Source organism: Bos grunniens, chromosome 23 (genome assembly GCF_055505025.1).
Source record: "Bos grunniens cultivar Pamir isolate PY7600 chromosome 23, Bosgru_T2T1.0, whole genome shotgun sequence".
Taxonomy (NCBI): domain Eukaryota; kingdom Metazoa; phylum Chordata; class Mammalia; order Artiodactyla; family Bovidae; genus Bos; species Bos grunniens.
In genome coordinates this window covers 21300542-21327862 of record NC_141187.1, presented here as the reverse complement: position 1 = coordinate 21327862, position 27321 = coordinate 21300542, and the positions used below count along the sequence as shown (strand labels likewise).

Sequence of the window (27321 nt, the reverse complement as noted above, 5' to 3'; positions counted from 1 at the left end):
TTTTGAAGGTACTGACAAAATAGCTATTTGAATTTATTAAAGATTTCCCCCTAGAATCGGAGGAGGAAAGCAAATGCTGTTGCTAGGAGAAATCTTTATTTAAAATTCTTTAACACACAAGATCCTCAAAGAATAATAACACTATTGTGTCCAATGGAAAAACGGGTATTTGAGAATTGGATTCTGGTACAAAAAGAAGTGTGCATTTCATTGTCCATGTCTTACCTGCAGTAGAAAGCAGAGAGTTTCTATAGCTTAGTTATTCATTCAGTTATTGGCCCATTCATTTGTTTTTGTTAAGTGATCCCCTGAGCTGGGCCGGGCAGGCTCCCAGCATTGGGCTAACATGGTAAAGGAGGGTCTGCTCACATGGAGCTTACTGTCTATGAGAAAGACAGTCTATTAAAGAAAGAATTTACAATCAAGGGATATGAGTGCTGTCACAGGACACCCTGGGTACACTGGGAGCACAGAGCAGGGTAACAGAACCATGTGGGGGCAGGGGTATAGAAAACAGAAGGGTCACACAGGAGGCTGGAGGCAAAGCAAGGCTGAAAGAAAACAGCCCCAAACTACACTGAGCAGCGGAAGCAAAGGGAGGGTCCAAGGGCATTTCTGCTTCTGGCTGACATCCTTGGGCATCACTGCCTTGACCTTTGGTAAAGGATGGAGATGACGGTGAAGGTCAAGAAGACCACGCCGGCCACGCCTCCGATCAGCAGGCCCAGGACGCTGCTGTGCACCTGCAGGGCCTGACATCGCTCCCCCGTGTAGAAGAAGGCGTGACCCGAGGTGCACCTGGGGAGATAGGACGGAGGGCACAGTGGGAACCACACAAGCCCCCAGGGCTTCCTGACCAAGAGACCGGCTCCGCAACTATGGCCTTGTTAAGAGCATTTGCATTCGTTAATGCTCATTTCTTCGCGTTGCTGATCGGAATTTGGTTACCGAAGATGTTGACTCTAGGTACTGGGAATTCTGTAGTATTGTGTCAGTGTATCTGCACATCTGGAATTATCTCAAAATAAAAGTTTAACAAAGAAGAAACAAAGTGGAGATCAAAAAAATGCTGAGAAGGGAACTTCCCTGGTAATCCAGTGGTTAGGATTCTGCACTTTCACTGCAGAACGGGTTCTGCATTGGGTTGGATCCCTGGTCAGAGAATTAAGATCCCACATGCCACAGGGTGTGGCCAAGAAAAAAAAATTCAATAATTAAAGAAAATTTCCTTTACTATTAAAAAAAAGAAAAAGGATATAAAAATCCATGATGAATAAAAAAGTAAAAGTTTAAAGAAAAAAAAAGAGGTGAGAAGAAATGTTGATATTTTGAACCAATCAGACCAGCTCCCACATCTGCTACTATTCTGTCAAATGAAAGTGATGCTTCTGTCATCCCACACATCCTTTTATGAAATATTTTATACAAGTAACAAGCATTATAAAAAGAACTATTAAATGTAACAGACAGTCAGACCTGGATGCAGATCCCAGCTCCAACATTCACAGACAAATTACTTATGTCTCTAAGTTTCTTATGCCCTACTTATGTGTCTAAGTTTCAAATTTCTTATGCCATAAAGGAAGGGCCTTTATGTCACAGGAAGGCTGTGAGGAATAATTTAGATCATGCATACATACTGCTTGGGGAAGCAGATGACATACAGTAAGCAGCCCCCAAATATCAGATATTTTTATTACTAGTATTGAAAACATAACTGTGATTATAGGACAATGATCTAATGGACAATAGAAATAATCTTAATTAATAACTCATACTAATATCTGTAGTCAGGGAAGATTTAAGCTTGGTCCTGAGTCTCACCATGATGGAGCATGGAAGCTAAAAGCTCTGAGTCACTTTCAAGCCCTGTAGTAGAGTTCAAAATTCCAACAACATTCAAGCTGTTATTGACGATGCCCCGGAGGAGATTCAGGACTCTTCTGCTCTGCAGGACCCTTGCTCTGCCCGTTGATTCGGGGCACAGCCTCATGGAGTCAAGGACAGCCACAGTTGACCATCTGATGCTACGGATGCCTGACCTGAGACTGTGCTTTCTAGCAGGGTAAGAAGACCTGGGGCTCCTCTCTGCCACCCCTCACCTGTGCCCCACCCCCGCCCCGACCACAGAGCCTACCTGCAGCTCACCATCCCCTTCACGTTCACGCAGATGCCCTCATTTTGACAAGGGTTTGGGTCACACGGGTCTCTGAAGTACTGTGGCCAGTTGTGGTTCTCCAAGGGGCCCGTGTTGTCCACTGACCGCTTCTGTCGGCTGCTCTGCCCCTGGGCCAGGCTGCTCGGGAGGGCTGTCTCTAAGGGGGCCTTTCTCGAATCTTCTTCTGAGGTCTGCTGCTCCTGGCCATGCAGAACAAGGCCTTGGGGGGTCAGCCTGCTGTTTTGAACTTGAACTTCAGTCTGATTAAGATGGGTGATATCTTGAGGAAATAGACAAAGAGACATGAGGGCAACAATGCACTTCCGCTCCCGGAGAAAGTTCCCTGGGCCGCGTCGACCTCTCTTGGACATCACGTTTAGTGGCACAGGAAAGTGGCTTTGAATCCAGTAGATTTTTATAATGTCAGCTATTTATTATTTTTTATTTTTATTGATGTATATAGCTGACTTAAATATTATATTAGTTTTAAGTTGTTTAACATGTAATTTGACATTTTTATAGATTACAGTCCCCATAAAGTTATTATAAATATTGACTATATTCCCTGGGTTGCACGTCACGCCCTTGTAATTTATTTCATTCTAGTAGTTTGTACCTCTTAATCCCCTCCCCCTAATTTGTCCCTCACTCTGCTACTCTGGTTCTTTATATCTGTGAGTTTGTTTATTATATTCATTCATTTGTTTTGTTTATCAGATTTCACATATAGGTGAAAACACAGAATGTTTGGCTTTCTCTGTCTGACTGATTTCACTAAGCATAATACTCTCCACGTCCATCCACGTTATCACACATGGCAAGACTTCAGTCTTATTTTGCTGTGTTTATTTTTTAAAGTAGTCCAATCGTGGTTTTATTTATTCCAACTTAAAAAAAGAAGCATAACGTGAGCATGGATAGGCTGATTGAGACTACACTGAAGTCAGTCTGAAAACTGTCACATTGGATAAATTATGCAAAAAGATGGCACTAAAATTGTAGTTTCTCCCAAGGGCAGTTAAAATCAAGATACAAGTCTTCGAAAAAGAGAGTAAAACATTGTTCCCTTAGGGCACATCTATTTTTTAACCTTGTTGCCCCCCAGAATATCCCCACCTTTCATGAGATGCTTAAAAATCCATGTAAAATCAGTAGAACGCCCAGAACATAGGATTACATATTCAGGAAAGCCAGCAAAATACCTTCAAAGTCCACAAAAATTATAAGGTCATCATTTTTAAGGAAGCTTCTCCTCTTCAGCATTTGGTGGGAGATGACAGCACTCCAACCCCAGTCAATGCTTCTGAAACATTCACAACTGTTGTCATAAGATCCCACGACCGAGGGCCTGTCCCAGATGACAGAGCCATTTATAGCTGCAAAGTTACAGATAACAGAAAATCACATTATCGCTTTAGCTTTCACTTTCCATTTGTCTTTGATGAGTATAGAGAGTTTTGTGGGATTTTTTTTAATTAAAGTATAATTGACTTACAAAGGTGTGTTAATTTCTACTGGACAGCCAAGTGATTCAGTTATACATGTATGCATATATACATTTTTTAAACAATCTTTTCTATCATGGTTTATCATAGGATACTGAATATAGTTCTCTGTACTATACAATAGAACCTTGTTTATCCATAAGGGCTTTGTTAATCAGAAAAAAAAATGTGTTGGAAAAAAATCAGGTTATTTACTTTTTCCAGGAGAATTAAAACTGAGAATTGGGAGAGGGAGAAGCAGAGAACCACTGCTCTGAGGGGTCACAGCCCCTTACTGAGTGACTTCCTCAACGAAGGGGAAGAGACAGCTATAGAATCTTCCTTTCAAGGCTTATGTCTCTTCTTTGAAAAAAAAAAAAAACAATAATAATAACTTGTCCATTCCTTTGTTATGCAAATTTGCTTCCTAGACATACTGACAATCAGTAATATTTTAAGAGTCAGTGCATCAGTTCAGCACAGAGCCTCACAAATTCTGAGTATTTAATAAATGACTAGCAGGATGCGTCTTCTCGGACTGAGCTCAGTGAAGCAGAATCTGCATGATTTGCTTGTATTCTAAGAAACTGGCACAGAATTTGGCACATTGCAAATCGTGACTAGATGCGCGATGGATGAATTTATGAACACGAGAGAAGATGACATTGAAAATTTTAATTTACATAGAAAAACAAAGTTGTTACTAAAGGGGAAAGGGAGTGGGGGGATAAATTGGGAGTTTGGGATCCGCAGCTACAAACTACTGTATATAAAATAGATAAACAGCAAAGTCCTACTGGATGGCACATGGAACTAAATTCAACAGCCTGTAATAAACCATCAGAGAAAAGAATATGAAAAAGAATATATATGTATGAGTGAATCACTCTGCTGTACACCGGAAACTAGCACAACATTGTAAATAAGCTATGCATCAATTAAAGAAAAAAGAAAAATTTAACTTAATGCTCCAACATGATGGTATTTTTAAAATTTATTTTAAATTGGAGGATAATTGCTTTACAATGTAAATTGCTTTACAATGTTGTGTTGGTTTCCGCTGTACAACGTGAATCAGCTGTAAGTATACATATATCCCCTCTCTCCCAATCCCCAAACCCACCCCTCCAGGCCATCACAGAGCTCCTGGCTGAGCTCCCTGGGCTATACAGCAGCTTCCCACTAGCTATCTATTTTAGGCATGGTAGTCTTAGCAGCAGCAGCATCAGTGGATATACCAATATGTGCCCAAGGAGGAAGTGTGAGAAGAAAGTTAATTTCTCCTACACAGATGGGAACTGTATCTGTTGGCCCTTCCAGGTGGAGGGGCAGTTCTTCCAACCACCTACCTGTAGATGTCTGGGTCTTGGAGGTAGTAAACACCATGCTGGAGGACATTCTCTTCCTGACATCAGCTTCTTGGTCGAGTATTGTCATGATCACCTGTCTGTTCTCCACTGGCCACTCGAGGACAGCATCGTTCTCTCCACTGCACAGGTGAAAGGCAAGTCCCAAGTACCCAGAGCTCCCGGAGCTCGTTCTGCCCTGAGGGTACAAGGTCAACCCCAGACCATAGCCCTCTGAATTATAGAATCGAGGGCTATGGAGTTTGTCCCCTTTCACCGTGTTCTGCAGGACCTGGGAGAAATTCCGGACTGTCCAAACCCCTGCGGGGCATGGGGTTTCCGTCAGAGTGATGTCATCTAAGTAAATTCCCCCACTCGAGTTCTGGGGGTCACCTTTTGTGCCCTGGAAAAGGTAGCGAAACTTCTTTTCCTCTCTGAGTGTCACATGGGCAATTTTCCAATTGTGGTCAAAATCTCCTGAGGATAGAGAATAAAATTGGTGACAACTGTGGCCAACATTTTTGGAGCAGTCTTTTGAGCCTGGTACTGTGGCAAGTGCTTTACATGAATGATCTCATGTAATCTTCACAAACGAACACAGGAGAGATCTGCTATAAACTTCTTAAGGAATGTTTCCAAAGTCACATATCGGATATGGGAAAACAGCTAAACAAGAAAACAAGCAAAAAAAAACACCCACTCTGTTTATCATAAAAATTTTAATTATGAATTTTTTTCTATTATTATTTCATTCTGCAGGTTCTGGGTTTTCCCTTGGTATAAATGCACCACATCCCTTAATATTAGCACTGCATGGTCCAAACAGACATTTGATAAGACAAAAGTCAAAAGATGGCAATTTCCGTATTTACAATTTATGTCCATATTTACAATACTTGTAACACAGCAAATTCTCGCCTCTTAAAGGGCACCTAGCTGTCATCCCTCCATTTAATAAAGATGCTCTGCAAATTTCAGCCAGAAAAGTGAACTCCTCAAAACCATTATTTGTAGCATTTTCTACTCACAGAGTGGCCTGGGTAGAGACGATTTGGGCCCCTGTTCTTCTGAGTAGTCTTTTACAAAGGAAGCCTCCTCCCTTCAAGAGCAGCAGCTTATGGGGACTCTTCTTGTGGTCCAGTGGTTAAAACTCCATGCTTCCACTACAGAGGACGTGGGTTCAATCCCTGGTCGGGGAAGTAAGATCCCACATACTTGGAGGCATGGCCAAAATATTAAAAAATATATAAATAAAACCAACATTGACTGGCTTTTGGGACTTCCCTGGCAGTCCAACAGTTAAGATTCCACTCTTCTAATAAAGGAGGCATGAGTTTGATCTCTTTTCAGAGAAATAAGATCCCATAAGTCCCATGGCACAGCCAGAAAAAAATTTTTTTTAAAAAAAGACCAGCCACTTCTTCTGGAAGTACAGAGAATGCTTCCTGTACCTGGAATCCTCATTTTAATTGAGAAATTCTTTGCTGAATGAAAAAATAGAAAAACACATTTTTCCCTCTCTGTTTATGAATGAACCACCACCACAATAAAAAAAAATGTAAGTACTTAGCTTTTATAACCCTGGATCCTGATTTTCGGTCAGATTGCTCTCACATGCCCCTAACTACCTTGGCATTTTATTAATGTGATTTTCATGATCTTCTCACAGAAATACACAAAATATCACTTAGGAATATATAAATGATTTTTAATGAAGTTAATGTATATGAATGGCTTACTTTCCACCAAATTCATAAGTAGGTTTCAAGGTACTTCAGTGTATTAAATAATGGTATCCTTCACTTTGCTGAAACAGATGCAGAAATGGTTGTGGTCCACTATCTAAACACATTCTTTCCCTCAGCATCAATTCCTGCTTCCTTTAACCTTCCAGTCTCCACCCTTGAATCACCAGTTCTCTCTGTCCTGGCTTTCTCCAAAGTTCCAGGAAAACTGGATTTTTATATTCCAATTATTTCCTTTATTCTTTCCCTGATTGGCCTCTTACAATCGTATATTTCAGCCTCACCTGAAACCGCAGCTTTTGAATGGTTAAAGCATCCATTGAGTGGTTAAAGCATGCCAGGCATTATGCATTTGGAAGACAAGAAGGGAGGCCAAGGAAAAGGAGGAGGAGGCAGAGGAGAGGAAGGTTGGGAGGATGCGGAGGAATGGAGACGGGCAGGAGGGTGAAAAGGGCGGGGGAGGGGGAGGAGGGCAAAGAGCACAGTCCTGGGTGTGAAGCCCAATCAGTCCCCGCAGGATGCCTCCACGTACCTTGAAAGGTCTTCAGCTTGACCAGCTTGCGCACGTTGCCAGTACTGTCGTCCCTCCTGATCCAGACGACCAGTCTATCTGAAGGGCTGCCTGACATTTTATAAAAAAACTGCAGGCATTGCTGCTTCCTCTTCCGGTAAAGAATCCGAGACTCCAACATGGCCGCCTCCTCCGCTGCCCCGAAGCTGGTGTTCAAGTACATGAAGTAGCCGGCGCCTACGGAGAGAGGACCCCGAAGTCCCATCTCTGCCCATCCACACCCCAGGCTTCCCTCAGCCCAGGTAAGGTGACAACAGTGAGCACCGGCCCTTATCCAGGCAGCAAAGGCTAGAGCTCTTCCGGGAAAATTGAAAGGTTGTTTGTCAGTAAACACTGTCTCCATAGACAGAATTGCTGGTGGAAGCCATAGCACTCCACTGTCTCTTTTTGATTACCTTTGTTCCCAAAGTTGGGAAATGTACACCTTTGACTTAAGGAAATACAGGGTTTAAGCAAAGTTTGATGGAATTTAGTGTCTATGAGATGAATTCCATCTTCTTCATTAACTTTGTTATTAAAGATTCATTCCAAGGAAAAGAGCTGGCCTCCTAGTTATGTCAGAAACTATGGGATTCAAAGTTTTAAGGGTTGGATTTTACATATTCACAATGATAAGGATTCAGTTTCAACCTTTTGTAGCCTAATAACTGGGTGTAGATCAGTAGTAAAGAATCACCTTTCCTATGTCCAAGGAAGAGGCATTCAAGGCATGTTAGGGACCAATTGAAGATTTCTCCTGAATGGAAAGAAAGCCTTGGAAGGACACTTAAAATAGGAGGTAAAGGGTCTATATTTGTGCCAGAGGTTGGGTTCACCCAACTCAGGTATCTCAAAATTCTCTCCCTTCAAACAGAAACAGGCAAGTGGCTAAACATATACATCACTTGGAAAACCAGCTCCCTTCTTCAAAGTCAAGGGCAATGAACAAGTCTCACATATAAAGAAGTCATTTAAACTTACTCCAGTAGTCATGTATGAATGTGAGAGTTGGACTATAAAGAAAGCTGAGTGCCAAAGAATTGATGCTTTTGAACTGTGGCCTTGGAGAAGACTGTTGAGAGTCCATTGGATTGCAAGGAGATCCAACCAGTCCATCCTAAAGGAAATCAGTCCTGAATATTCATTGAAAGGACTGATGCTGAAGCTGAAACTCCAATACTTTGGCCACCTGATGCAAAGAACTGACTCACTGGAAAAGACCCTGATGCTGTGGGAAAGATTGAAGGCAGGAGAAGGGGACAACAGAGGATGAGATGATCGGATGGCATCAGCGACTTGATGGACATGAGTTTAAGTAAGCTCCGGGAATTGGTGATGGACAGGAAAGCCTGGAGTGCTGCAGTCCATGGGGTCACAAAGAGCTGGACATGACTGAGTGACTGAACTGAACCGAACTGAACTGAATACTCAACCTCTTACCAAATGCTCCACTCAAAACATTTCACCAAGTAAAAAGGAAGTGAACATCTGGTACAGTTCTGCGTTCTGTGACACTACAAATCCCTGCTTCATCCTGCCTCATACATGGGGCACATGCCTTCCTCATTGACAGCAAGCAATGATGTTTAAATAAGCTTTCCACAAAGCTGAAAAATACAGTAATGGCTTTACTATTTCATCAGGGAAAATTATATTTTCCTGTATGTTCTTCTCAATACTTGATCTTACAAGCCCAAGACTTAGGTGTTGTGAATAGCCAAGGGCTTGGGTTAAGGTAAACAAGAGCTCACAGGTCTAAGGAGGCCTCTAGGTGGTCCTTGATCAGGAATTCCACCAGATATAGTCAGAAGTGTGAAGTGCAAATTCAATAACTCAGATCGGGGAGTTAGCAGACCTGAATTCTTGCCCTGATGCTGCCACTGACTGGATGTGCACTCATCTCTCTGGGGTTCAAGTGGGAAGTGGCTTCTATCCTTCAAGCTCTTTGAGTCTATGCATCTACCCAAATAATGCAGTGCTCTCTAGCAGAGGAAACCCCGTCCCATTAAGTGCCTCCTGTGGAAGAAGCATAGTGGCTGGTCAGGTTAACCTGATAAAGCTTTTCAAGATCCTTCCTCTGGGTCGTGGTCCATTCCTTTCCTACTAAAGTGCTAGAATAGTCAGTCAGCAGATTCTTCTCACACAGAGATCACGTTTCTGTTTAGCTGGAACTTGCACGTTAACCTAGTAGCAAGCCTACAGGAGAGATTAGATTAGAGGCTACAATGGGGATTAAGAGAGAACCTCGGGTATAAACCACCCTTTGGACACTGGAGATTATACATTTAATAATCTGATATGTGACAGAGACTTTCACCCTCTATCAAGGCGGAAGGAAGAGGAGCCATGGTTTACGACCTCTGACAATCCCCCTGGTGGCCTGGTATCTTGGTGATAAGCTAGATCCCTTCTGTGAAGGAACTCTAACCAACAGTCACACAGGTATGGACTAAGGGACTTGATAACAGCCCAGAATTTAAAGGGCAATTATAATCTATGACCCCACCTGCTTGCAAATAGGGTTGACATGATTTCGATACCAAGCACATAATAAAAGGGTCTTAAGATAGAAATTTAAAAATAAATAGAACCTCCAGAGAAAAGGGAAAGATGGGAGGAAAAAGTAATAGGGAGTGAAGTGGCTGGTCTGCCCTTTAAGGCTCTGTATGCTTTATCTCCTTCCATGCTCACGATAAAGTATCAATAGCTTGATGGCTTGTTATTGTTACTTAGTCGCTCAGTCGTGTCCAGCTCTTTGTGACCCCATGGACTGTAGCTGCCAGGCTCCTCTGTCCATGGGATTCTCCAGGCAAGAATACTGGAGTGGGTTGCCACTTCCTTCTCCAAGCTTGATGGCTTACAAAAGCCAAAAGACTTAACAGCATCAACAAAACAACTTCTTGTGGTCACAATTACCCAGATGGAGCCAGATTTTAAACCCAGGTCTCCCCAGACTTTGTGGCTTTTTTTTCACTGCACAAATCAGGTGTAGGAACTATCTGAAGTTATGCTATTCATTATGGTGGCTACCAAACATGCATGCTGATCAATCATTTGAACTGTGGTCAGTCCAAAGTGAAATGTGCTTTAAGGATAAAACAATACCAGATTTCAAATACTCACTACAAAAAAAGGTGAAGTACCTCATTAATAGCTTCTATGTTGATTACACATTGAAATGCTAAGATTTTGGATATATTGGATTAAATAAAATATATTATTGAAGAGACTCCATTGTTTCTTTTTTTATGTGACTGTTAGAAAATTTTACATTGCATATGTGGTTCGCACTGTAGTTCTATTGGAGGGCACTGCTCTAGAGACATTACCCTAATTTACAAACTTTCATCCTTTTTTTTAATTAAAAATTTTTTATTGAACGATAGTTGATTTACAGTGTCATAATAGTTTTAGGTATGCAGCACGATGATTCAGTTATATATATATAAACTGAATTTAGTGATTCAGTTTTATGTATACATATATGTATATTATGTATATATATACACTACAACTCTCCCTTATAAGTTATTACAAAATAATGATATAGTACCCTGCACTACACACTACTGTATATAAAATAGACAATCTATAAGTACAAAGTTGTATCTTATCAACCATCTGTCTGTATCAGTTTTGTTATTGCTTAAATTTATCTTTCTTTTGCATGTCCAGAACCTGGATGCTTTTTATTGCGTTAATAATAAAGATATGAGAAATGCTTTTTGTCCTCATTTAGAGTGTCAGGTTTGATAACAAACATTCCTACTTAAGCAAAACCTGCGGCTGCCATCACCCCTCAAATCTGGTGGCCCACCCCAGTGTAGTTCCTCGCTGCCTTTACTGACCTGTGCATTGTCCCGCCAAGGTGTGATCCGCTTGTCCAGGCTGAGCGTTGTCCTCATGGACCCAGTCAGTATCATCTCTGGTACCCTGAATCATCCCACAGATGTTTGCCTTCTCAAAATCACAGTGGTCCAAAAAGGTATGAGTTGTGGCTGCAAATATTTTTGTCAGCTGGTTAAAAACTTGAGGCATGTCATTTCAAATGCCTAAAGTCTTAGACTACTAAGGCCTCACTATTTAGCAGGATCATGAAACTTTTGTTGCCTGGATTTTTCTCAAATACAACTCTTACTGTCGCCCATTAGATCAAGGAACCTGCGAACATAGATGTGGCCCTGCCCACCTCAGAGTCAAAGGATAAAAAGGCTTACCATCATGCTTTGCTGTAGATGCCAACCGTCAACTCCCTTCAATTAAGAAAGAGGTACAACTATGCTGAGCTTGCCCTTAGTAGATCTTCTCTATGTACATACTGAACAGAATTAAAGAATGTGTCTCAGAAGACTAGTGAAGCCATTTTAGACAACAACCCATCTCTGAGGATTAGATGACTCTAGGAGCCACTAAGCCCGACAAAGAATTTGCAAGATGCAAAATACTTTCAAGCCTGTAACTATCTTGAGCTTTACATGATGATACATCCTTCAGAAGGAAGCCAAAGAAGTAGGACAATTCCAGCTCCTTTCATTGGTCCAATACTCTCAATTTCATAAAATGCAACTACATAATTGATTTTCGTAACCATTCTGTGAGGTAGATGTTGTATTTTTTTCTAAGGAGAGAGAAACTAATTTTATGTAGTCTGTCCATTTCCCAATGGACAGGAAATCAGCAAAAATTAACACAAAGGAAAATGTACGGAAAACCTATAAGGTCAATGAGGGTACCCAGTCCTCAGACTCAGAGGTACTCACTGCAGTTGTACATTCGGTTCAGCCTCTCCAGATCAATGGCACTGAAATCCATACGCTGCCCAATGATGGAGTTAAACTCAGGGATCTTGGCCGTGATGGTAGGGATACTATCATTCTTGTTAAACGACAGAGGCCGGTAGTGCATCAGAGACTCGTAATCATAGGGTGTGTTGAGGTCTGTGATGAAGTTGTCATCATAGGTGTTAAAGTTGTGCTGGTAACCTGTCAGGAAGGGAGTCCACAGGTCCTGAGTAGTCATGCTATTTCCCTGTCCTTCCCTCTGACTAGATACTCAGGCAGAGACCAAAAAGGGGAGGGGGCAGAATAAAATTTCTTTAAGTACATATACACATTTAACATATTTTATAATTATATAATATATATAATTATTATGTATTTATTAATATGTACTAATAATATTGCAATGTACTGTTGTTGTTTAGCCGCTAAGTCACATCTGACTCTTTACAGCCTCATGGACTATAGCTCACCAGGCTCCTCTGTCCATGGGATTTCCAGGCAAGACTACTGAGGTAGGTAGCCATTTCCTTCTCCAGGGGATCTTCCTGACCCAGGGATCAAACCCACATCTCCTACATTGGCAGATGGATTCTTTACCAGTGAACCACCAGGGAAGCCCTATTATAATGTATTAGTATGCTATATAATAGTATATAAAATTATTATAATGAATATTAAAGTACATGTTATATTAATAACAAATATACACATAGAATTGATGCTTTTAAACTGTGGTGTTGGAGAAGACTCTTGAAAGTCCCTTGGACTGCAAAGAGATCCAACCAGTCCATCCTAAAGGAGATCAGTCCTGAGTGTTCATTGGAAGGACTGATGTTGAAGCTGAAACTCCAGTACTTTGGCCACCTGATGTGAAGAACTGACTCATTTGAAAAGACCCTGATGCTGGGAAAGATTGAAGGCAGGAGGAGAAGGGGAAGACAGAGGATGAGATGGTTGGATGGCATCACCAACTCAATGGACATGAGTTTGAGTAAACTTCAGGAGTTGGTGATGGACAGGGAGGCCTGGTGTGCTACGGTCCATGGGGTTGAAAAGACTTGGATACGACTGAGTGACTGAACTGACTGATACACATATATAATAGTATATAATACAAAATGCATGTTGTTAAATGTATATTTAAATCAAAGTTTCATTTTTATACATACAAATAAATAATGTGTGTGTATGCATAAGACTTTAAGAAAGAGAAGATAAACTATCAAAGTGGAGGCAGATATTCCTTATGGCAGAAGAAAGGAATTTTTTAATTCAGAAAAATATTCAGGATTGATTCATCTCACTAACGGCCTAGTATCTCATCCACCAAGAGTTATACCTGGACAACTCTCCAACAAGTTAGGGAAAAGAAACCTGAGGGGCAAAGGGAAAGGTTAGCAGCTAACAAGAACATCGCATCCTGTAAATCAAGGCTCACATTCTCCTTTTCCATAAAATTCCCCATGATGAAAAAAATAAAATAGGAAGAAAACGGACTTTCCTTTCAAAATAGAAGAGGAAAATATTTTTGATGAGATTAGGTCATGGAAGAGAATATGCACTGTAAAGTGAAATGCCAAAATGATATACCACTCAGATGTCCTTTTAATCCAGCAGCCACGAGTAATTTACTGTTGAAGCTGTAGGAATGGCAAGTTTACAGATCTTTCACTGTCTTCGTAGGGAGTGATAGGAAAACTGAATGAGAATGCTCAACTCTCCCAATCATAGCTTTCCACTTCATCTCCTTCTGCCTTTTTAGCTTCCCATCCAACTGTATTTAGTAATTAGAAGAAAATGTGATCACCTTTTAAAGATATTAATGCAGGAACACTCAGGATTGGAGAACTCTGGCAGGTGGTCTCCAAATACTTTTGGAAAAGTCCGTGATCAAAAACTTGTTTTAACTATAAAACGAGAATACTGATGTTTCATCCTTCCAATTCACAAGAGTTTTGTGGGGACTGAACCCAAGAGGGATCAAAGGTAGGACTGATTGCAAGCAATAAATGACCCAAATAGGGAAGGAAGAAAGTCATTCCTTCTACAGTAGGAAATGGCAACCCACTCCAGTATTTTTGCCTAGAAAATCCAATGGATAGAAAATCATTCCTTCGATGGCAGTTAAGAGGGTAACATGATAAAAAGCATCAAAGTGGTGTGAGGACTAGGGTCTGGGATCTCCTGGTGACTCTCAGCAGCATCTTAGGCAAGGTACTTTCAATTCACCAGCTACTTTCCTTAACTTTCAATATAATCATTGGATTAGAATAGATGACTTTATTCTTTCTTATTCAAGGAGACTTATCAGAATGCTTTACCCAATAAATGTTTTTAATACATTTTAAAATTTAATTCAACACAGTTTTGTCATGCCTACTATTTACTGGGAGCTGTGCTAGGTGGGTGGTGGCCCCTGGAAGTGATTACGACAGGCATGGTCCTGCCTTCAAGGAACTCATAACCGAGGGCTTGAAAAGGAAGTGACCTTGTAAAGCAGAGATCATGGGCAAGCCTTTTGTGTAAAAGGTCAGGTAGAAAATACTTTTGGCTTTGCAAGCTGTATGGTATCTGTCACAACTACTAAACTCTGCTGATATAGCTGAAAACCAACCCTAGGTAATACATAAATAAATGGGCGTGGCTGTGTTTCCATAAAGCTTTATTTACAAAAGCAGATATGGCCCATGGGCTGTAGTTCTGTAGTTTGCAGATCCCTGCTAAACCTTCGAAGTGTTCTCCTTAATGGAAAAAAACAGATTCAGAAAACACAATTCTGACTTCAGAAACAGAGATGGATTTAGGGAGAGAATTGTATTGCCAATAGTCTCTAAGGTAAGATAAGTTAAGGTGAAGTCGCTCAGTCGTGTCCAACTCTTTGCAAGCCCATGGACTGTAGCTTACCAGGCTCCTCTGTCCATGGGATTTTCCAGGCAAGAGTACTGGAGTGGGTTGCCATTTCCTTCTACAGAGGATATTCCTGACCCAGGGATCGAACCCAGGTATCCCACATTGTAGGCAGAGGCTTTACCATCTGAGCCACCAGGGAAGTCTCTTCTTAGGTTAAATAATGAGACTACTGTCAACTGAAGACAAGATGCAGCAAAAGTCATAAATTCCCCTGAGTGATAATACTGCCATTGCTTATGATCTTATTTGGACTGAATGTCTCGCTTGAGAAAATTTCTCCAGTGATGGTCGGCAATTTAGGTATAAGGAATTACACCTGATGAAAACATAGACCGAGATGAGCAAACATGGCGAGTCATCCACGCTCAACCCAGAGCTGAGTACATCTGCAAATTCTCCTGGCAATCCCTCAAGAAAGGGGATTTCCTATAGCCTTTGTTGTTGTTGCTTACTCACTAAGTCATGTCTGACTTTTGCGACCCCATGGACTGTAGCCCACCAGGTGCTTCTATCCATTGGATTTTCTAGGCAAGAATACTGGAGTGGGTTACCATTCCCTACTCTAGGGGATCGTCCCAACCCAGGGATGAAACTGGTGTCTCCCACATTGCAGGCAGTTTCTTTACCACTGAGCCACCAGGGAAGATCCTTTATATAGCCTGCATGCATGCCAACTCGCTTCAGCTGTGTCCGACTCTTTGCAACCCTATGGACTGTAGCCTACCAGGCTCCTCTGTCCATGGGATTCTCCAGGCAAGAATACTGGAGTGGGTTGCCATGCCTTCCCCCTGGGGATCTTCCCATCCAGGGATCAAATCCACGACTCCTGCATTGCAGGTGGATTCTTTACCACTGAGCCACCAGGGAAGCCCTCATATAGCCTAAAACCATCTTAAAAGCTCTGAGCATCATGTTCTTGAAGACTTAAAAATGCACATATTTTCTGCTTCCTCATGTCCTTTTCGGCAGAGTTAAATATACAGAGGAGAAAGTGAGAAATTCAGGCCTCTAGCAAACACAAAGTCTACAAACCCCCCGAGCCTCATAGTCAGAGATTTGTTTCTTTGACTTTTGACCTGCCCTCTCTGTCCCCTCTACACAGACCCAGATATAAAGGAATTAGGCCTGGGAGACAAGCATATGTTTTTGATCTATTATTTCCTACCTGGTAATGGATTAGGGTTTTTTGGTTAAGTTTTTATTGACATTGTTACAATATTGCTTATTTTTTATGTTTCAGTTTTTGGCCACAGGCGTGTGGGATCTCAGCTCCCTAACCAGGGGTCAGGCCCACACTCCCTGTATTGGAAGGTGAAGTTCCAACCCCTGGACCGCCAGGGAAGTCCTTGGATTAGGATTTTACAAACCACATACTTTCTCCTCCTCCCACCAGCACTCCACATTCATAAAATATCAGAATAGGAGGTGTCCAGAGGGACACGTACTGTAAACCCCGTAGGTGCTTTTGATAGAATTAGCCAGCGGTACCCCCTCCTCCTATGAGAACCAGTGATGCCGCTTCCTCCCAAGGAGCTAGTTCTGGCAGAAGTCTTTTGGGGATTCACACTTTATTTTAAAGTATGGCCAGTTCTTCCAAGCCCATAAAATTATTAGAGATGCACTACTATCCATGAACTCATATGTGAAACTGAGATCTAAATGAAACAGATAATTACAAGGCCATGATTTGCTTCATGAAAACCATGTGTGGTCATCGCTAAGACATTTCCAATCCATTAAGGTTTCACTAAGCTATCACTGCCAAAAATAATGCTTTTCCACCTCCTGGACTAATTCCTGTTTAAAAACTAGGCGTTTTCAGAAACACAGCATGGAATTTTCCCCCACCCATTGGGCAACTCTTTGATAATAATATTTTCATGTACTCAAAAGCATTCAGCTTAGTTGTCTCAAAGAAGGTAGGTAGTGTTGAAGGAAATCCAACAAAACTAAAGAACATCAGAATTGTTAGAATAACTGCATAATAATATGTGAAATAAAACTGTGTTATCCTTTACAAAGTATGGGCTGGGGACAAAAAAAAAAAAAAGAGGCACTTAGAAAGGAGAAAGAAAAGATTTATATGTTTTGGTTAATCAAAACTCCAAACTATTAGCTACAGTTAACAAAATTAGGAGTATAATTTCAACTAAAAGAGCTTTTTTTTTTTTTTTCTAATGTAGTTGTTCTGTTTTTAAACATCTATCATTGATTTGGTAGAGCACAAAAATCCTCAAGTGTCTCAAGGTTATTATACAGTTTCTACTTTCCTAAAGTTACATGAGATTTCACATCCTGAAAAAAGGGACCCTGACATCCTCAAGGATCTAGTTCATTTTACACACTAAGACAGGAAGTAGAATTTTAGATAGAGTTTCAACAATAACACTGAAGCAAAACCAAAGCATCTGATTAACTTTTCAACCCCGCATTGAGATGAGCAAGATTCCTCATTTCCTGAGACCCTTATCTGGGATCAATTATGATCAGATCAACTCAGCCCAGAGGAGAGGTCATAGTCTGCGTTCCTCCTGGAGAAACTGAAGCTCCTGTTCACACATAGGTTTGGCCTGGTCATCCCAGGGTTGATCCCAGCAAGTGATAAAGGTAATAGCAAATCCCACCCAACCGGTTACCTTGCGTTCATACACACCTGGAAGAATTTCATCCCACCAGATATTCACATAATCATCTCGGTCCGTCCTTGACTGCTCATGGTAAAACCCCAGAGCATGCAAAATCTCATGTTCCACGATGGCCTTATAGTCACATCCCTGACCAATGGAGAGGTTCTGTCCCACGTGTTGGTCACCAACCTCAGACCAGCACCTTTAGAAAGGAGAGAAATTTTCTTCTAGAGAATTTTCAAGTGGCTGTAATTCCTAAGTTTCCAGAATACAAATTTGAAGGTTAGGTTTGATTTTAAGAAGAAGTTATTATTAGCCTTTTCATAAGCTAATTGTTCAACCTACATGACTGGTTAAAAAAGCAACATTTCCTGGAGGGATTATTATGTAGGCTTTACAAGTGACAGACCATTATAAAAGTGGTATCTACTTAGAAGCAAATCAAACCTAATAATGCATTAGGTAAAAAGAAGGAAAAATTGGCTATTTTCTTCACCTTCACAAACCCATGGGGCATTCCAAAAAATAATGTTATTGCAGTTATACCACAAAGGTGTCTCTGAGTGGTGACTGTGGTTGATTTATACTTTCTCCTTTACATTTTGATGACTTTTCAAATTTCCTTTAATGAGAAGGTATGTGTTTTATGATTATGAAAAACACCCTTATTAAAACTGCAAGTTCATCAAGTTCATATTTTGGGATTTTTCCCAATCTGCAGCATTATGACAGCACACAGCAGGCTGCCTAACTTATGTCTAAAAGGCTGCAGGCAAAAAGGACCCATAAATTCCCTCAGAAAATAGTGGACTCAGGAACTGCTGGCAGATACTCTAAATTCCTCATACACAGGCTCTTTCCCTCTTTTTCCCAATTATTTTTGTTTTTGTTCAGAAATCTGATTTTCCATCTCTATTAGCAAACCAGGAGCTGTATACAAATTGTCTCCTTGCCCCCTTTGAGTTGAGGAACAAGGCTCTATACACTGACCAGGGCTCAACAGAATGAGAGATTTACCAATTATTTTAAATGCTATCAATGAAGTGTGAGTTCCTTGGTGACAATCACATTAAATTACCTGCTATTGCTTTCCCCAAATTGCTAACATCATATATGTTCAAATGCTAATAGACTTGAATTCTACTCAAAAACGAATCTTAGTTATTTTCTAACAACTTATTAAGGTGTAATTTACATACCATAAAATTCACCAATTTTAGGGGTACAATTCAACGATCTTTAGTAAATGTATTGAGCTGTGCAAATATCACCATGTTCACCTTGCCTCTTAGATAGTAGCATTTAATTACCAAGTCAGAATTTACTCTGCAAAATATCCACAATCCAGAAGAAGCATATATTATTTATCATTTTTAACATCCCTCCCCCAAAGAAAGGTATACATTGTAAAATACCATAGCATTACCACTCTGAAATTTTGACCTTATCTTTCTGGAAGAGCCCCGTTAACCTCCAGCTTCAGAGCATCAGGATCTCCAAGGGTTTGGGGTGCTTTGGGCCAGTCATTTCTTGGAGTTACTTCCTCCCTTTTCCTCTCCCTCTAACTTAAATGTAAGAGACATCCCAACCACAGAGTCCCTAGATTGATTTTTTTTTTTCTATGAAAGAATTTTATTTTCAAAAAACTTTAAAATTCACTATTTGCTTATCTTTTATTGAAGTATAATGTCTTTATAATGTTAATGTTCATTTACATCATAATGTTGTTTCTGTTATAATGTCATAATGTTAGTTTCTGCTGTACAACACCACAAATCAGCTATATGTATATATTTCCCTTCCCCCTTGCACCTTCCTCTCACCCTCCCCCGATTCCACCCATCTCGGTCACCACAGAGCACGGAGCTGAGCTTCCTGTGTTATACAGGATTTTACCTCTCTTCCCACTCTCTATTTGTTCTTCCATCTCCTCTGCCTCTCCAGTGTTCTCCCTCCTGCATCTCTCTTGACACTCTATGCTGCTCCCCTGACCCTTCGATTCTCACTGTGTTAGAGATCCTGCGTCTGCACTCACCCCAGCGTATTAGAGCTTTTCACTTGCTTTTACCCCACGGCCCCTCCTGCCAAGTGCGCACCTTGTGAGGTCTAAGACTCTTTTCTTTAGAAGCTAAAACGAATGCTAACTTCCTTCTTTACCTTTGTTAGTCATCCACGATAAACAAAATCCCCACCTTCACAACTAGACAACCAAGTCCAGGCAACACCTGGAGGCCGTGATGGGAACCGCAATATGAAGAGAAACCTCCAGGTAGGTCTTTTCGGAGAAGGCAATGGCACCCCACTCCAGTACTCTTGCCTGGAAAATCCCATGGACGGAGGAGCCTGGTGGGCTGCAGTCCATGGGGTCGCTAGAGTAGGACACGACTGAGCAACTTCACTTTCACTCTTCACTTTCATGCATTGGAGAAGGAAATGGCAACCCACTCCAGTGTTCTTGCCTGGAGAATCCCAGGGACGGAGAAGCCTGGTGGGCTGCCGTCTATGGGGTCACACAGAGTCGGACACGACTGAAGCGACTTAGCAGCAGTAGCAGCAGCAGCAGGTCTTTTTGTTTTTAGTTTTTATTGGACTATAGTTGTTTTACAATGTTCTGTTAGTTTCTGCTGTACAGCAAAGTGAATCGGCTATAGTGAAAGTGAAGTTGCTCAGTCGTGTCCGACTCTTTGCGACCCCATGGACTGTAGCCTACCAGGTTCCACCATCCATGGGAGTTTCCAGGCAAGAATACTGGAGTGGGTTGCCATTTCCTTCTCCAGGAGATCTTCCCTACCCAGGGATTGAACCCGGGTCTCCTGCATTATAGGCAGACGCTTTACCGTCTGAGCCACCAGGAAAGTCCATGAATCGGCTATATGTATACATATATCCCCTCCCTTTTTTTGATTTCCTTCCCATTTAGGTCACCATAGAGCACTGAGTAGAGCTTCCTGTGCTCTACAGTAGGTTCTCATTAGTTACGTATTTTATGCATAGTATCAATAGTGTATATATGTCAATCCCAATCTTCCCATTCATCCCATCCCCTTTTCCCCTCCTTGGTATCCCTATGTTTGTTCTCTATGCCTGAGGTACATATATAATGTATGAAATGTAATGAAATATTACTCCGCCATTAAAAAGAATGAAATTGTGCCATTTGCAGAGGTGTAGATGGACCTAGAGACTTTCAAACATAGTGAAGTAAATCAGAGAAAAGCAAATATATAATATCACTTACATTGATAGAACTTTTCAGAAAAGTCTAGCCAATGGAGTACTAATAATCGAAAACAGTACCATCAAGAGAATGCAGCTTTAATAAACTTGATTTTTTTTTTAAAGGCTGTAATTTAAAACATGACCTCAACCCAGAAAAGAACTGAGATGAGTCTCCCTGGTTCCTAGAGGTATCCAAACAATGCATTCTTTATAGAGCACAATAAAAATGTGATGCCACTTTAAAAAATTCACAGTGAAATATTTGATTTTGCTTTTAGTTTCTTTCCAATTTCTTTGTTTAGTCTTTGAAAGGGATGTGTCACTTTTTATAAATCAGAGGACAGATTTCACACTCTGTAACATTTCATGCTCACCCACTAAACTCCTGAAAGATGATGTATGAGCTCTCGCCTTCATAGGGCTTGAAATCCACACAGGACTTGAGGCGGAACATTTCAAAGGCATAGAGAATGGCTCCTTTGGCATTCAGTGCTGTAGAAATCAATAAAACTATCAATGAGCCTTAGCTAGATCTTAGATAATATATATAACCTAGAAACATAGAAACTCATGCTGCTGTATGAAATCTACTGAAGTCCATGATAAATTTTTTGATAGTAAATGTAGCCCTTGGAAACTAAAACTGACAAACCATTTGTATATATAAACATGCTAAATGATAAATACATAATGTGTGTATATATATATATATTTATCTACAAAATAGGAATACACTTATGGTATGTGTGGCTGAACAAAATCATAAAATAATTTCCCCACTTTCTCCCTTTCATTTTCCCTCATTTAAGCAAAAATTCTGAGCGCATTGCCTCAAGAGACCAATATGGCCGAGCAGAAGACAGAAGTGACGTCACTTCTGTCTTCTGGAAAAACAGATAAATTACCTTGGAGAGAAGCAGTGAGAGTGGGGTTCCTTCCCCCAATCTAAAGAGACTGTCCCTCTTGCAGGAGAAAGACAGCTGAGAGAGGTTTGAGGGTTCTAAAAGCATAAGAAGTTAAGTGTAATATTTATGCGGCTTCCCTATAGGATCCCCATGCAATGACAAGGCTAGACAGGGAGTTCTGCAGACAGCCTTAGAAAAGATTTCTGTAACCCAAGTTTGGAACCAAGGCAGCAAAAACCTATGTACCTGAGTCAGCAAGAATAATAGATGCCTGTTAGTAACTTTTGTGGCTTGATGACCAAAGATCAAATGTCACTCCTCTTGCTTAACCTGCGCGCGTGCCTACCTTGGTATTGCATGAGACAAGGACGAGGTGGAGGAGAAAGAGACACCAGAGGAAAGGCAGCGGTTTCTCACTTTGTGTGTGTGTGGATTTTAACCCCATCAACTCGTTGGTTGTAGGTCTCTAAGTTAAAAATTAAGCTAAGTTCTATAAAACTAAACTGTATTCTTGCATACTTGATTTTTGGGGATTCTCCCAAAGAGTTTATCATTCTTGGCACTTTACTGTGTACTTATCTCACATTTTTATGGGCTTTATTTCAGGAACTCCTGAGTTGGAGACTCTACACTCAGATGTCATAAAATCATATTAAGGTCATTAAAGGAAGTCATTGGAATAACCAGTAAATAAATTATGGAAACATCACACACAACAACAGCAAGAGCATGCATTAAACCTGTTTGAAGGTTTTCATGAACTTTTATGTATTCTCACTGAGTAACATCTTTAAATTGAAGATATGTACCCCAGACAGCTTGGTTGCCACAAAATATAAGAAAAAAGTTTGATTATAATTAAAGTCATGCTGTCTGTAAGATTGTGTTGCTTTTGTTATCTTCAACTCAAATGGTGGAAACACTGAGAGTGGTGGATTTAAAAATCCCATCTCATCTGTTTTCAGGGTAGGAATAGAGATGCAGATGTAGAGAGTGGACTTATGGACTCAGTGAGGAAAGGGTTGGACAAATTGGGAGATTAGGACTGACATACATACACTACCATGTGTAAAATAGATAGCCAGTGAAAACCAACGGTATATAGCACAGGGAGCTCAGCTCGGTGCTCTGTGATGACCTGGAACGGTGGGATCGGGAGGGGAGGAGGAAGGGAAGTTTAAGAGGGAGGAGATATACGTAGTCACACAGCAGATTCACTTTGCTGTACAGCAGAAATTAACACAACATTGTAAAGCAATTATACTCCAATGAAGAACATAACTGAGAACAATAACATTTGTTTCTATGTAACTCTTCTCCAGAAAAGACGCTGGAAGCAACACTGATAAAAGTGATGGAAAATCTTGAAACACAATCTACGTCTCCTGAGAGCGGGAGCAGCCTAGCAGCTCATCAAGATTGAGCAACACTGTCCTAGCTTCCCCTCTGCTCTGGAGTCTTCCCATCCACAGAGGAAGGGCCTCCCAGACAGGCATCGCGTCATCGTGGCTGTTGAGCTGTCAGTCAGCTGCTTGAGGTCAGCCAGTGTCCACACGTGGCTTCTATTATTTATTTTACTTCCACCAGCTATTATTTCTGACAATGAGCAAAATCTAACTTATATTGTCCTTTCTCTTGAGACAGAGAAGAATAGAAAATTTTCATACCAAGGAATGAGAATGATGAACATATGAAATATAGCCTTTTCTAGTTCTCAAAAGTGTGACATGTTTGTTTTGCAACAGAAAGGGAAGACATCAATATGCTGAAATTGGTATCCTGGTACCATATTTGCTGCTGCTGCTGCTGCTGCTGCTAAGTCGCTTCAGTCATGTCTGACTCTGTGTGACCCCATAGACGGCAGCCCACCAGGCTCCCCTATCCCTGGGATTCTCCAGGCAAGAACACTGGAGTGGGTTGCCATTTCCTTCTCCAGTGCATGAAAGTGAAAAGTGAAAGTGAAGTCGCTCAGTCGTGTCCGACTCTGTGTGACCCCATGGACTGTAGCCCACCAGGCTCCTCCGTCCATGGGTTTTCCAGGCAAGAGTACTGGAGTGGGGTGCCATTGCCTTCTCCATATTTAGAGTCACTTAAACAAACTCTTATTTCAGGTGCGCGTTTTTCATTGCTATGATGTCAAACTGTATTTCATTTTGTCCTTCGTGTTGCTCTCTTGGTCTAATTAACATGTTAGTGTGTTCTGCATTTCAAAAAGTACTATTTGACATTCTGTATCTTAGACTGGTTAAGCAGCATGGGTTTCCATGAGATAAAGAATCCTCAGAGCTTAGAGACTCCCTTAGATGTTGGCAGTTACTCAACTTTGAAGCTGATGACCAGGAAGAGAGGGGAGAGAGAAGAGTTCAACTCAAGGCTTCCAATGAAAAACAATTAATGTTACCCAGATTGTCGGCCAGGATGTAAGGAATGGGGAACTTCCACCTGGAGCTCGGGTCTCTCAGGCCATTTCTGGAATTCTGCAGAAACAAAAGGCAAAGCTGACTGGATGGCTGGTCTCTTTGGCTTCTTTTCCCCTTCTATAAACTCTCACATCACAAACAATCTGTCACACTATTCAGATAGTCAAGTTGTCTTCCAATTATAAAAACAATAAATGTTCATTATAGACAATATAGAAATTTCCAGAGAAATTTTTAAGACCAAATAAAGGATGCTTGCTCCTTGAAAGAAAAGCTATGACTAACCTAGACAGCATATTAAAAAGCAGAGATATTACTTTGCTGACAAAGATCCATATAGTCAAAGTTATGTTTTTTCCAGTAGTCATGTATGGATGTGAGAGTTGGACCATGAAGAAGACTGAGGGCCAAAGAATTGATGCTTCCTAACTGGTGGTGAAGATTCCTGAGAGTCCCTTGGACTGCAAGTGGGTCAAACCAGTCAATCCTAATGAAAACCAACCCTGAATAGTCATTGGAAGGACTGATGCTGAAGCTGAAGCTCCAATACTTTGGTCACCTGAAGAAGAGCCTACTCATTGGAAAAGACCCTGATACAGGGAAAGATTGAAGGCAAGAGGAGAAGGGGGTGAGAGAGGATGAGATGGTTGGATGGCATCACCGACTCAATGGACATGAGTTTGAGCACACTCTGGGAGTTGGTGAAGAACAGGGAAGCCTGGTGTGCTGCAGTCCATGGGACTGCAAAGAGTCGGACGTGACTCAGCGATTGAACAACAACGAGAAAGACCTACATTTCTTCAAAATTGAAATAGTCACTTTCAGTATGGTGGTGGATTTCCTTCTCTCTCATTCTTCACTTCTTAGGAAAATTGGGTGGACAAGAAATTGAATAATTATAGACTCTTTTTCTGGTCGCTAATGTTTTCGTCTTTTTTTTTTTTTAACCAGCAACCACAGCGGAAGTCTTTGTGCATACAAATTATGGCTGAGATTCTTTCATCTTCATAATGGTCATCTCAGGGCTGGACACAGAGCAGAGGCCCACTGTACTGTCACAGCCGGTCCTGTGGGAATGCTCTGGTGTCACTGGAAGGTACTCACCTGCAGGAGGATGTCCCCTTCAAAGAGGTCCAAGCCTGCAGCTAGATGTGGATTTAAAAAGAGAAATATTTGAACAAGAAGTGCTCAAATGCATCTCTGATAAAATGAGTCTTTTCCATTGTTGTCTTTAGTTGTTCTTTATGTGGTTAAATTCTTTTTAAAATGATACAAAAATTCATTATAATTGAACAAATGTAAATAGCTAATAAATATCATATATTGTCACATCCACTGTTGCCATTTTTTGGAACAAGAAAACTTAGAGGGTATTCTGCTTAGTAAAATAAGTCAGACAGAGAAAGACATCTGAAAGATGTCTTTTAAAAAGACATTTATCACTTACATGTGAAATCTAAAAAATAAAACCAGCTAGTGAATAATAAAAGACAAACATAGACACCAAGAACAAACTGTTTACTAGTGAAGATTGAAAAGGAGGTTGGGAAGGGCAAGCGAGGGTAGGGGATAAAGAAGTACAGACTACTGTTTATAAAATAAATGTCACAAAGACACGGTGTACAGCACAGGAAATAGATCCAATATCTCATAGTAACTATGAATGGAGTATTACCTATAAAAATATTTGATCATGATGCTGTACATCTGAAAGGAATATAATAGGGTAAATCAACTACACTTCAATGAAAAAAAAGAAACCTTGTCCAAGAATCTTAAAAAGTGAGAGGTGAATTAGAAGGAAACTTTTTGGTTATTGGAATCAAAACTCTTGCACTCGAGGGATCGAAATGGGACTTCTGAAATAGGAAGTGAGGTACTAGGTGATCATGTCAAACTGCAAACTGGAAAAACGAATTTTTTTATAAACAAAAATCTTGTTATTTATTTCTAGAGCCACTGAATACTCACTAAAAAATTCAATCTAACAATTATTCTCTTCTCATGTTTCCATTTTTCAGAAATGCTGCAAATTCTAATGAGGCACCAATGAATAGTTCTCTCCTAAAGTTACTCAGTGTCATACTCTGAAAATTAAGAGATTTACAGCAATTCTATCGCAGGGTTTTAAATTATTTGAAGACATTAATAATGGCAGAAATTATACCCACCTAAGTTGATTTCTGAAATATCCTTCTGTTCGTCAAAGTCTCCATCATATTCTGTTAAAAGTGGGGAGAAAATTGTTATCAGTCTTGCTGAGCAAATGAAAGTTCAGAAAACTCTCTGTGAATTTCAATTAGTTCTTACCATTTCCTTTAGAAAGATGGTTAATCTGAAAAGAAATAAATATACAGAAAAAGGATAACATATACTAGAATTAATATTTCTAAATACCCTGAAGAGCAGAACTCTACTTACTGATACAGCTGCTATGTGGGCAAAAAACAAGATGAAAGGAATAATGCAAGCCAATCTCGTCCAAATCATTGTGGCAAGTGAACAGATTTTAGCAAAGACACCTTGTAATAAGCAAAGACACCTTGGACCTTGCTCTGGCTGTCAGATTAGAAACTTTGACCCTTACATATGTTCTGTAGCATTGAAGTCACAAGAGAAAATATCTTTGCTGATTTGAGGACAGATACAAAGTTTCACAGAAAAGCTCAAGTTCCAGAGACTAGAGAAGTTTGAAAAAGTTAAATCTGAGATGAGCATATAAAAATAAGTAACATTCCTACATACCAGCAATAACCATTCATCCACATAGCATAATATAACAGGTAAAAGGTCCGTTTTATAATAGAAATAAAAGCTATCTATAAAATGATAGCAAATTACTTAAAATGAATTAGAGTTGTATGTAAATATAAAGTAATTATTGAAGAACATAAACAGCTATCTATACACACTGCTGCTAAGTCACTTCAGTCGTGTCTGACTCTGTGCGACCCCATGGACGGCAGCCCACCAGGCTCCCCCGTCCCTGGGATTCTCCAGGGAAGAACACTGGAGTGGGTTGCCATTTCCTTCTCCAATGCATGAAAGTGAAAAGTGGAAGTGAAGTCGTTCAGTCAGGCCTGACTCTTCGCGACCCCATGGACTGCAGCCTACCAGGCTCCTCCATCCATGGGATTTTCCAGGCAAGAGTACTGGAGTGGGGTGCCATCGCCCTC

At 40.7% G+C, this 27321-nt stretch overlaps 1 protein-coding gene and 1 non-coding gene across 2 annotated transcripts; both read right to left on the bottom strand.

Moving 5' to 3' along the window:
• On the bottom strand, positions 1-26903 carry MEP1A (meprin A subunit alpha). Its single transcript, XM_086370554.1, has 13 exons — positions 26891-26903; positions 26317-26367; positions 25250-25290; positions 24127-24202; positions 21195-21312; positions 17628-17803; positions 12044-12265; positions 11132-11281; positions 7266-7481; positions 4992-5465; positions 3361-3534; positions 2138-2438; positions 1-798 (listed from the first exon to the last, which is right to left on the bottom strand). Exons 1-13 carry the CDS (start codon positions 26901-26903, stop codon positions 642-644), a joined length of 2169 nt encoding a protein of 722 aa, XP_086226680.1. The 3' UTR covers positions 1-641.
• On the bottom strand, positions 20385-20456 carry TRNAY-AUA (transfer RNA tyrosine (anticodon AUA)). The gene has a single exon. It is a non-coding gene; the product is annotated as a tRNA-Tyr (tRNA).
• Positions 26904-27321: the final 418 nt, after the last annotated feature.